This window comes from Anopheles coustani, chromosome 2 (genome assembly GCF_943734705.1).
Source record: "Anopheles coustani chromosome 2, idAnoCousDA_361_x.2, whole genome shotgun sequence".
NCBI classification, from domain to species: domain Eukaryota; kingdom Metazoa; phylum Arthropoda; class Insecta; order Diptera; family Culicidae; genus Anopheles; species Anopheles coustani.
Window position 1 is genome coordinate 44,457,408 of NC_071289.1, and position 12,712 is coordinate 44,470,119.

Consider the following 12,712-nt stretch of genomic DNA (forward strand, 5'->3'; position numbering starts at 1 on the left):
GGCAGTTATGGAGGTAAGTTGGAAATTAATTTCTCTTGCTTACCCTTCGACGCAAACGAATTTCGGCAAACGTTATTATTACTTAGGAAGAAAACCTGTTCCGCCGAAGGCTTGAGGTGATTGCATGTCAAGACTCACTTCTCGTAATGTATCCTTCCTACGTTCCAAGCGGCTCTTTGGTGGTGTTTTCTGTACGCTAGCACGCTTCCGTGTTTATTTTTTATTCTTATCTATGACCCCACCCTTTTCTGTCAGTTCATCATCTTTACCACTGAAAACGGTGGAACTTGTAGGAAAATCACGGGATTCTTGAACAATGCCAGACAGCTGTTACTCTAGCAGGAATCATTCACGGCATTATCATTACGGCATGTCGAGCATATTTTGTACTATCATGAAATCGTCGAATCATCACCTTTATGATGCTACTGTCGAAGCCAGAAGAAGACGGTGAACGTCCTTCATTGCAAAAATAACGGCATGATTTCTTACACTATCCTTTTGGACAACAGTGGAGTGGCTCGTTTCCTTCAGATTTATGTACGAAACATTAACCCATCCGAACAACAAATGTCTTGACCAGTTGAAGGAATCATGTCAGCATTAAACGAAACGAAAATGTTCTATACAACGAAATACTACTCTTAACACTATTATGGCAAATATCAGCATCAAACATGATTGAGCTTTAGAAAAATTAAAACATCTGTTGTTTTTTACCATATGACCCCTTTCGATAAACGTATGCTGACCCCGTATGTTTTAATGGATAATAATTCACATTTCAACGATTGTTTTGTTAAATTGCTTCATTAAACCATCTAAATCAACAATTAGAAAACAAAAAAACTTAAATACGTAAAATTATTTAAATTAAAGGAATGAATGAATGTACCTTAATTCGGGTTAGCATGTGCAAAATAGCAAAAAAATATTTGTAAAGGAGTAACTGACTCCACAACAAATAACGGTAACAGGAGTCTGTTCTTTGGACTATATAGAAAAATAACTTTCTTTAATTTTCTTCTTGCTCTGGAGAAATTCGACCTTTGAAAAAAATATTAACATTCTTATTATAACACATATCAAACGAAATCCTTTAATCGAAATTGGTTACACTGGAAAACTTTAATCTGTATATTACAATTACATTGCAATTTCATAAGAGGCTGACAAATCGCATTACAACATTTCCCATGTGGTGGGGTATTCAACCAAAGCCACACGTTTTCCCAATTTTTAAACTTGTGTAATAAACTACAGACAGAGGATTAGTAGTAAAAGCAATTAAATCTGCATTTTCACTATCCTCACATCTATCGGACAATTTTTCGGTATCCTGTTTACGAAGCAAAACTTTGCCATTTTGCCAACGATTGCAGTCATCCAGCTTGCAAACATGTTCCACGAGCCCGGCTTAATTGGGTGTGAATACAAGTCATAAACAAAGAGAGGATGTTTTTTTCCTTTTTGCTGTAAGCCACGGTCAACCGTACTCTGTGTGGCAATTACGAATGGCTTAGCGAACTTTTGCCACAAGAACCTCTCTTAATTACCACATTTTGTACATTGACGTCTAACGTACACTGTTATCGAATCTATTTTTTTGACTCCTGCCCATTCTATAAATAACGTGGAGGAAAGATGCTATACATTAGTTAGTACTTAAATCAATTAGAGTAGGCCAGCGTTGCAGTAAGAAATTTATTATTGCCGAAACCTATTTCGAGACAATCACTAGTGATTAAAAAAAACTCAAAATAATTATAACCTGTGTTATAAATTCAGTAATGCATTTTGAGCAGCTGTGTGTATGCTCTGTCAGAATTCATTCTTAAAAACTTCTTAAAACTACTCATTTTAGTTATTCTTTGTCATAAGAGAACTTTCTTCTAGATCTTTTTTTCTTTATTAATGAGGAAACATAACTGGTATCCACCGTAAAGTCCACCGAGTAGCCACTAGACACCAAACTACAAGCGAATAACCTGTACACTGCGCAGAGCTGCAGAGCGTAAAAGGTAAAATTGTTGCAATCCATCATTTCATATCAATCAGTACCATAAATCATGCGTCCGCTTGATGGATAATATGCGACTTGACAGCGTACAGAAACAATTTCACTTACAAGGACCGAATGCTTGGTACGCCAGGCTTTCACTAGTGCCTTGTTCCAAATGCTTTATCCAGCAATAAATGCATGTGAACGGATTTCGTCGATAAGCCGATCTTATTACCTACAGCATACCGTTGACAGGTTTTACCATGAACATGTCCTAACTTTCAACAACATTTTTTTATACTGAAATAATTGTATCGCATCCTAGAATACCAACTGTAAATTAACCAAATCCTTTAAGAATAACAAATGATTACTGAAAAAAGTGACAGTTTTTCCATCCAGTACATTTCCTTAAGATTCTATGGAAAATAAAATCATTTAAAATTTTCAACAATATTGTCTATGTAATTTGTTCATCACAAAAGCAATTAAGAAGAAACTAAATATAAAAGAAGTTGGGAAATAAAAAGAAATAGTTTCAATTTCGTACAAGTATTATTTTCGGTGCAATCAATATTTCCACATAAGTTTGAACATGGCTAAATCAATTCAAAATACATTTAAATAGCCCGATATACCAAACCGAAAAAACGAGAATTAATTTAAAGCTTCCTTTTTTCGGTTCAAAAGTAGCTTGTTTTTTTCTACCTTGCTTCTGCCGAGCATGGAAATTAAAAAAGAACTTACAGTATAGTTTCTGCAGATAATTAACTATAAAGTCAAAGACGAACGGGCAAGAATAGTGAAACAACACTTAATAATTAAACATTTAAATTTAACACTTAATAATTTTAACACCTAAAGATCCTCAGAAATCCGAAGTATGATGCGATGCCCACTCAATTTACTATTCAAATAATAACATCAATGCAAGCAAGGATACTATTTCATTTGTCTGAAAGATAACAAAGATAGTTATAGGAAAAGAGAAGAAGAAGATAGAGGTACAGAGTGCATTGAACGAAACGACAAAACAAAAATTCTTTAATAAAAAACGCAACCGCAGTGGTAGAACATCAATTCGTAGAAGGTGGTACCCACAAACTATTCGAAGGAGCCACCAATATGGAAGAAATAGAATCGAAGAGGTATACAATTGAAAGTATTCAATAGAGATCGCTGATCAGCTGTTTATAATAGCGGAAGGACGTCAAAGACAAGACTCGAACCTACGACTTCTAGCGACAGTGGTATGTCCGACCACTGCACCATGAGCACTCCAAGTTGGCCGAACGCAGTTTGGGAAGTTGTGATGTCCAATTTGCTACCTTTAAAGTCCTCCAAATAGTCGACCATTCGATTCTTATTCCAAATATGCCCCGTTGGATGGCTACGTCAAACTCAATCTGGTTCTTATATTTATATCCGACTTCTGGCAGTCCAATATGACGTCATCCGTCACCCGCAAACTCATATCAACTTTGCTAATATTCTCTTTAATTTTTACTGTTGAAAATATCCGCAGTGTTGTCATCTTGTGGCCCATGGTATGGTTTAACAACACACTCACATTTTTGCCAAATGATTAAAAAAGCCGATAGAAACAATTAAAGAAGATTATTCTTACGAAACATGTAGTATTTCATAGCTCAAAATGGAGGAAAACAATGTTTCAACAGCTTAAAACCCCCATGTGTGTTTTATAATCAAAATTAAGCAGATAAAGTGGATTTGCAAGCTATGCAATATTTGTAATTAACCTTTACACCAACTTTAGAGGTACTAGGGGTCTCTTTCACTGCCCAAATCAAATGTGTTTTCATGTTATTCGTATTATTTTCGATTCATTTTTCAATTTTGTACCTCCAATTCGACACTTGGTGAAGAAAGAAGTGAAGTTGAAGGTGAATTCAATATTCATACGTGGAATTGAAAAAGGTTTTTACAGTTGAAATTTGATAAATAAGTTCCAAACGATACGTAAAAAATCGAAAATTTGTTTGAACCCATGGGAACCGTCTTCGGCCATACTAAAATTCTGTTTTATAGGATATAATGTAAAATATTCAGAGTCAACGTACCGTGAAGAAGAAGCAATATTTAAGTTCACTATCATAAAGTGAATCTTTGCTCTTCAAAATGATAACAACTGTAGAAATTTGTACAGCTAATACCCCCTCCTCCATCAACACATCTTAAAAGAAGCTTTTTAAAGTTGTCTTACGATTATGAGAAACACACCAATAAAAAAATTAACTAGAAAAAACTACAGCATGTTGTAGAACAGCCGCCTTAAAAACATAAAATGATTTTAAAAAACAATCAAGGCAAATGTAAGGAATGTATATAATGGAGGCGCCTAGTAGGTGACTAGTAATAAGTTAACAGAAAATAATCTTCAACAAATTTTATGTTTGGGCCCGTCTCCTACAGCAAGAAACTGTAAAATAATTGTGTTGGATTAATACATCCACAATTTTTACCAAATATCTTGATTCTTCAAGTGGAATCTTTAATTGATCTAGCCTCTAAATGCACATTCTTGAAATTTAACTCTTATATCTGCGATAACAAACTACTGATCTAGTGTCTCCGATTTCCAGTGCAGTGCAAATTACATCGTCCAAATCATTGATTATTATAAGATATTTTGTTTGTAAAACCATCACTATTTATAAAATAAATAGTTTATATTTTATAAAAAAAAGTCACACATTTTTAGGCGACTGATTTTTATGTATAAAATCACTCTCACTTTTGCTTTACATAAAAGGATTGTGCAAACTGAACACCAAATGCGTAAATAAAACAATTGAAAAATCTTTTTTTTTGTTTAATTTCACCCAAATTACCCCTCCTAAGGCTTTAAACTTGTTCGATTATGTTTGACTTTGAAAGAATGCATAATTCTGTGGTATTATTTGTGTCTACAGGAATTAATCCGGCTGAGTCAGCAGATGTTTATATTATGTCAAGGGAGTACGTACGCAATAGCAAAATTTCTCGGGGTAATGGAAAAAGCACATTACTATTGCATGTGACGTTTATTTCGGTTTTCTATAGTTCCAAATTATTTAGCTTTCCTCAAGAACACCTTTACGTTTCTAGCGACGAGTAATTACTGTTGGCTTGAATATTTAATGTCAATGATACAACCGCATCCGATCTGTTATTTAAGGTAACGTCTTTCAGCTCTTTGTTGGACAAAACAGCCTAATTGGCAGACTAATTTTGGAGAAATGTTAGAGCGGTCTCACACGTATCTAGTGTGATGTCGTTTAATGCAAAGAATTACCATTAAACTGAAACATGTATTGTTGTTCTGTGTAAGTTTTATTTATGAAATGTCGTTTATTGTCCGTGTTGTATAAATATAGTTACATTTCTATTTGTACAAATTTTTACTTTACAACAATCAAGGACGTTTACGTCAATCACAGCATCATTGTTTCCAGTGATGTGGATTACATTATTAGACGATAAAAAAATTTTTTATTTAACTGTTCTACAGCTTATGGAATCAACAAAAAAAATTAATTTCTTTTTTACTAATATATTTTGCTGGTATTTCCATGAGGTTCAAGCAAATTATATTATGCAAAATCGAAACTAATTGACAAGTTGTGATAATTCTATTCAATTATGATTATAAATAATCACTTATTCCTAGGTAAGGTATTAGACAAGCTGTAACCGTGACATAAAATATTGCTTTCAACCAACTAGAAGTCAATTAGGTAATTAGCCAATTTGTATACGTTGTCTATGCTCACCAACGATGAGAAATGGCTGATTACAACTTTCTAGAGAGCAAAACTTTGATCGATAACATGAAATAGTAGCATTTTGGTATCTTAAGTTTTCTGAAAACAAATTTAGGCGTAGTTTAATTGAGTGTGCGTTGGAAAGAAATCGCATATAAGGAAATAATTTAATTTGTTCGCAAACATCAGTATGGTATGTTTCCTCGAAATAGCGTTTTCTCCATACTGTGCAATATACTGGTGCTCGGATATTCCCCTCAAATATAAATACACAGTAGAATGTGATGAAAAAATGAAAAAAGAAATCGGGTATAGTGCAAACATTCGAATAATCTATTATCTAAACTGCTGATTTTTTTAAATCTCTAAGGTACTTCTGCTTTCGTTGCGTAAATCATTGATTTGCTAAAACATAGTAACTATTAAATATAATTTGCACAATCTTAGAACAACTTCTGTTAGCGTATTCTAGACTACTTTTCTCTACGATAATGATATCAATACAACAAGGTACCTGGTTTTTATTTGTAACTGTCTCTCAGTGGAATCGCGACACTGGTGTCGATGATAAACTCCCGGTACTATAAGGTATTCTAACTTCTGCCGCAACATTGAGTTCCTGTATGATTTTTGGCATTTGTTTGATTTTCTCTCTTAAATCCGCTGGTAACCGTTGCTGAGTGATATCATCGTTGTCGAGTTGTAGGGTCGAAAAATGATATTGTTTGGTGTTAAGACCTACCCCATTACCTGATCCTGGAGGCGCAGTGTAAGTTATACCGGCGCCGGTCATATTTTTAGGCACCAGTGTCAGTCGGCTTCCGTCGAAAAAGTTTACTTCTACAATGCCTTGAGCGTGCAGCATGGCTGTACCAATTCCGGCAATGGTGCAGCTTTTCGTATTTGCAGACAAGTTTGAATGCCGCATTCGAGAAGTGCTGTAGTTATTCGTAGGTGTTTCAGAGTTGTAGGAATTGGCGAATGAACCCAGCACCAGATTCTGATGAGGTGTCCTCGGAGTCGCTGGTGACGAGGAGAATGCGAAACTGTGCTTAGCATTACTGCCAGTGATAGTTCCAGTCCCGGCGGTTGCCGGCCGTCTACCAATAATGATGGGAAACGTCTTGCCACCTAGTGATAAACACGACAACGTACGCTCGATAGTCCGACAATGTTCTAATGTTTGCTGAAAGTGCTCATATTTTATAAACGCTTCTGATTGTATAGCTCCCGAGCCTCGGTGTACCTTTCCCGTCTTATCAAACATTTTCAACTCTTGGTCATTTGAATTAAGCACAATTTTACTTCCTACAATGGAAAGAAAGTTAACTGTAGTATCGTCAAACAATAATAAAGAAAGCACAACTGTTCAACTTACCATCGTAAAAAACGACCTCATAATCCAGTAGAGTTTCCATCAACTGACATTTTGCCATTTCGCTGTAAAGCGTAATTTTTGGTGTTTTAGCCTTTACCATATTCACAAACCGTGCCGCATACACGTATTTTTTCCAGTGCCTTTCGGGAATATTTTCGTAGCTGTAAATTGAATCAACTCCAGCGAGCGGTAAATCGGGAGGTTCATTTTTGATCGGAACACCTCGACTACCGCCGGGGTGATACAACACGAATCGTAACCCGTCGCTCGATATCCGACACACATCTACGACGCGATCTTCACGCAATCGTCCTTTCGGCTTCACAAACTCTAGCACCACTTCGCCGCTGTCTGCCAATATCGTGAGAATGACGTGCTTTGTACGGTGTCGCGTGGGCATTAGACGGGATGTGTTTAATTGTGATGGCATTTGTAGTTCTTTTCGTGCCGCCGCTTCCTGCACAAACGCAATCGGTTTCGAAACACAACTGGCTGGGGCAGTGCCTTGACAAATGTTGTTCAGAAAATCCTGCAAGAATAGTTGTGACATTAAAAAAAACTATACATGTGGCCTCGGAGTTAGAAAACTTACGTATTGCACAGGAATCTTGTTTTGTTTCGGTTGGAGGTGAACTGGATCATGTGACAAATTTTCGCCTAGTCGATGGGATGGAATACACCCACTATTAGTAGCTGACTCAGTTTTTCTCATTGCATTTAAGGCTGAGGTCGAATTCGAGGGCTGCTGCTGCTGCAGAATACTGGAACCAAATCCAGTCAGTTCCGCTTTGTCAATATTGTACTTTTCCATAAGTTCCAAACTGTTAAACTTCTGAAGCAAAGATATGTGTGATGCCGCAGGATGTCGTTGTAAACCCAACACTATACTGTCCTTTACTTCCATCGATTTTTGCAGATGGTGCTGATTCTGATAGTGATTTTGGTGATCGTTGACACCGTGGGTATTCACATGATTGATGCCACTGTCGCTGTTGCTACGATCGATCGTGCCACGTGTACGAGAATAGAACAGATCCGAACGGCCACCACTGGAAAGGGTGTCTACACCACTATCTGCACCGTGAACCGGTGCATGACGATATATGCCGGATGTGGAAGTTTTCAACCCAAGATCGTACCGGCATAAGAACGGATGCGATAGCACATCCTCCAGTTTGATGCGTGCGTTCGGGTTTTTCTGCAGCAACCGGTCGATAAGATCCCGTGCATTGGATGAGATGTGCGCCGGCATGCTGTAGCTGGACATAACTACCTTCGTCAGTGTCGATTTCACTCCGTTCGTATCGAATGGCGGTTTTCCAACCAAAAGTGTATAAAGCATACAGCCCAAACCCCACACATCTGCCGGTAGGCCGTGCGATGCACGGGAAGCGACTTCCGGTGAGATGTAGTTCGGTGTACCACAAAGGGTAAGATGTTTTTCGTCGGGTTTACTCAGTTCCGTAGCAAGTCCGAAATCGGCAATTTTGATGTTCATATCCTTTGTGAGCAGCAGATTCGAAAGGGACATGTCACGATGTAGGATATGGTGCGAATGTAAGTACAGCAGGCCATCGACCACTTGCCGCAGCACCAGCGCTGCTTCATACTCATCGAAAGGTGTTTGCCGCTTTCGTAAATATTCCTGAAGTTCGCCATTCTCCGACAATTCCAACACCAGATAGACATAATTTAAATCCTCGAAAAACGTATATAGCTCCAGTATGGATGGATGCTTCAGTTTCGAATGAATGGTTACCTCTTGTCGTACCCGGTTGGCCATTCCCGAAGAATGCATTGCTTGCTTGTTGATCTACGGAGAGGTAAAAACCGGTTTTAAACCCAGACCAGGACCGCACAAAATCAGATTTCCTCTTACCATTTTGATCGCAACGAAAACGCCAGTACGTAGACATTTTCCTCGATAAACGCTAGCGAACCCGCCCTTGCCAAGTATTTCATACACTTCGTAGTCCTACAATTTGGAAAAATATAAGTTAAAGTCATACAATCTCATGGCGTCTCAATCAAAACACAAACAATGAAGCTGTTGCAGCACGGCACCAAAATACTGTACCTCGATCTTTTCTCCGAAGCTAGTTATCATTGTGTAGGGGAATGTGTGTAACGCACTACAAATAAATTGCTTTCATATCAAACATATACGCAACAATTCGGTAATTATCTCAATTCAGGACAAAGGATCACAACACACAAGTGCCACCGATAATTTGACTTCCGTTGCAACAACAGCTTGGTTTTGGCTTTTCAAACGACTTTTCTGACAGCTCGTAGTTCAGCTCACGAACACATTCGTATGCTGTGCACTAACCCATCCAATACCGTGTATGGACACGTATCCGATACGTATGAATTAGTGATGTGCCATAAGAATCTTTAGGCCAGACTGCATGACTCATATGAATCCTTCTCCTAATCACGTGACTACATTATGGCCTTATCACACTGGTCACCAATGGTGGCTTTGCAAAGCCACCGAACTGTCAAAATTTTTTTTTGGCATCCAGTTTGACATAATGGTGCCTCTTGGTAGTGTGATAAGGCAGGTCACCTGGGAGTGGGAGTTTATTTAATTCACTTTCGGTTCATGCGGTTTTCGGCAGTTTAAGATTAAAATACCAAAATTTTATAATCTTATTATGCTTATAATTGATTATTAATAAAATTAAAAAACATGAATCACTTTCAAATCAAGCTTAACATGCCCGATACAGCAAACTCCACACAATGACAGCTCGGTGATACGGGTAAGCTCATTCACCAACGGACCCCCAGCCACTCCAATGTCATTCGTTTTCGATGGTCGTTTGACAATCCAGTGCTTTTTCCATGCCACCATTGGTGACCAGTGTGATAAGGCCATTAGGCGTACCATACCAAAAACTTGGTACGGTCTAGCTCCAGCGTACCATACCAAATGCAACCCAGCACTTCTGGATTGGCTGACGATGGTGTGCTCGAAAGAGCTCGATGAAGTGCTCGACTTTTCATATTGGTAAGAATTTGTCAAGCAGTTATCAGTTAATTTGTGAAGAGCATGTCCAAAAAGTTAATTGATAGAAAAAAATAGTATATTTTAGAATCATGATGGAATTTAAAACTGTTATTACTATTTTTCCATGCCATAAAATTGATGAAACATGGCAACTTTACTCCATGGATGAAAATAATGCGCTGCAACTGTCGTTCCAAGCAGGCGTTAACAAACAAACATACTCGTTCTCTTTTCATCATTTTTCTTCTTTTATAATAATTAATACGATGAATTTGCTTAACATTTCTACCCGCTCTGTTGGTCATAGTTCTTGATCCAACAACTATTTCGTTTTGAAAGAAGTTATCTCTGCGTTCCACGCGCTAGCGCGTCCGTTGACGTTTCAATATAAATGTTCACGGATAATCGAACACATACTAAAATACGTTTATAATACCTGGTTTGAGTCTTGGCTAGTTCACTTTTGACCAGTTCCAGTTAGTTGATTCATCATAAAAAATGTTTGAATTATTTTTTGAAGGAAATTTTTATTGCTAATTTCGATCCGACAAATTTTATTTGACACTATTCCTAAAAAAATGTTGTGAACCAACCTGATATTCATGGAAACAATTCAACCCGGTTGTGCAGTTGTCAGTTGCAAGACACCCGGATAATCCGCCCCCCGGTTAATCCGGCCCCGGATAATCGACGTCCAACTGTAATTAATTCGTTGAGAGGATGTTGTATAAAAACACACATCACACCTGCCACGCTAAGAAAGAATGAGTTTTTCTTCTTAAATACTTAAAATAAAATTTGTTTGAGCTGGCGACGCGCGTTCAAAATGGCGGGTGGTTACCTAGACGATGCGCATCTCACGTGCTTAAATGACGATTCGTTAAACGTCAATTATATCCCATTTTGACTGATGTTCGGTTACATTCGGGACGCAGACGCGTCGGACGCACGCCGTCTAATATGGGCCTTACACGCTTTCCAGACTGCACTGTCGCGTAACGCGACGTCGCCTGACAGGCGCTGAACTACATGCAAAAAAAACATAGCGCGATTCGCGCGACATCGCGCAAGGTTTTTTTATATGCCCGGTTTACAAAAATTCAAATTTTTTGCAGCTGTCATCTAGTACCAGCGAGTTTTTCCATGGCAGATTGCTGGGACTCTTGCTGGAACTACATAGTACCAGCAACAATGTCAATTTCTGTCAACCGGGTGGAGTTCAGCTCCTGTCAGGCGACGTCGCGCTGCAGTGTGGACCCCGTGCTACATTAGTGAATCTTTGGGATTCATGCATCTCCAAGACGATGCAAAGAATCATTCAGATTTATGAGACTGCATCCGAATTACCCAACTCTAGTATGAATGCATTCACATCAATTAATTGATGGCGGCCATGCCCAAGTGACAGAAAACACGATTTAGATAATTTTCGCCAGGCTTAGAAAGGGGCTGCATAGAAGATTAATAGCAGACTTATTAAGCCAAAATTGCAAGTGTGTGCGTGAAAAATGAACCCACCGTGGGTGCACTGATCCGATCCTTACTATTATAAATTGAACCCTTCCAACCCAACTCCGGAACTGACAGCTCAAAGCCATCAAATCAAAACAAAATATAAATTCGAATTCAAACAGAGGATTTATTTTAACAATCTCAGCAGTCTAGAGATGAATGACCGAATAGGTCAAAATCTCTAAAATAAAAAAAAAAAAAAAAAAAAAAAAACAATCTCAGCAGTTTTTCTGGAATAGTTTCTTTGCGTGTTCCAAAAACCGTCTAGTTGCAATTCGTAGTCATGAAACGAAAAATACGAAAAGGTAAATATAGAAAAGTACAAATATACAAAAAATTACCTGTTTACATTTACCTTGCTTGCAAACAGGATAATCTTCCCCGATGAACTCGAATGCAACAAAATCGCAAACACTGCATTTATCGAGCTACCATGGAGTAAACCTGCTTCCTAGCTTGCTGCTCGTCCTGTATCATAGGGTTAGCTGCATCTTGCGGCGAACAGAGCGTCTGCATCATCATTGCATAAAGTTCATCCCTCGTCGATACAGTCACTGGAAATATTGGCCTACCCTGGCTTTCCAGCATTATTTTGGCTTGTATGTCCTGTCTCGTTTCCGAAATCATAGCCTCTACAAGCAGCAAACGCTTCCGAAATCATAGCCTCTACAAGCAGCAAACGGTCAATACGAGCAATGCAGAAACCTTCCGGCATTTGTTGTTGAAACCTGCTGGACGGTTGCAAATAACACTTTCCAAATAAAAATTATCGAGTGCTGAAGCGATAACGCAAATAAATCAGTAAACTTACCATAATCGATAAACTGCCTCATCACAATCTTGCTTGGCCCTGGGTAAACGTGTTGTTGGCTTTCATACTGCTGATCCATATGTTGTTTAATCCGCCTTCTGATCGAGAAAATTAGAGTCGCATCTCTGTTTATCTTCGAACCACAATGTTGTTTTTGGTACAGTGCAAACGGCTGAATCGAGAGAGATGTGGAAATATGTTATTCGCAGACCGAGACGCAGGTGGGACA

At 38.2% G+C, this 12,712-nt stretch overlaps 1 protein-coding gene and 1 long non-coding RNA gene across 3 annotated transcripts; both read right to left on the minus strand.

The window, feature by feature from the left end:
* Window positions 1-6,076: 6,076 nt before the first annotated feature.
* Window positions 6,077-9,354, minus strand: LOC131262100 (serine/threonine-protein kinase PLK4). The gene is made up of 5 exons (XM_058264024.1): window positions 9,222-9,354; window positions 9,024-9,119; window positions 7,737-8,957; window positions 7,145-7,673; window positions 6,077-7,074 (listed from the first exon to the last, which is right to left on the minus strand). Exons 1-5 carry the CDS (start codon window positions 9,249-9,251, stop codon window positions 6,305-6,307), a joined length of 2,646 nt encoding a protein of 881 aa, XP_058120007.1. The 5' UTR covers window positions 9,252-9,354; the 3' UTR covers window positions 6,077-6,304.
* Window positions 9,355-11,891: 2,537 nt separating this feature from the next.
* On the minus strand, window positions 11,892-12,712 carry LOC131265608 (uncharacterized). Of its 2 annotated transcripts, none has more exons than XR_009178292.1 (3): window positions 12,484-12,712; window positions 12,028-12,400; window positions 11,892-11,936 (listed from the first exon to the last, which is right to left on the minus strand). It is a non-coding gene; the product is annotated as an uncharacterized LOC131265608 (long non-coding RNA). The 2 variants fall into 2 exon arrangements; XR_009178293.1 differs by having other exon boundaries at window positions 12,028-12,403.

What these genes read in the sequence shown, in the direction of transcription:
- LOC131262100 (XM_058264024.1), bottom strand. Translation starts at nt 9,251, where the DNA reads ATGATAACTAGCTTCGGAGAAAAGATCGAG. An exon ending in TTTTCGTTGCGATCAAAATG is followed by an intron (nt 8,958 to 9,023) that starts GTAAGAGGAAAT and finishes ACCTCTCCGTAG; the next exon opens with ATCAACAAGCAAGCAATGCA. An exon ending in ACAAGATTCCTGTGCAATAC is followed by an intron (nt 7,674 to 7,736) that starts GTAAGTTTTCTA and finishes CTATTCTTGCAG; the next exon opens with GATTTTCTGAACAACATTTG.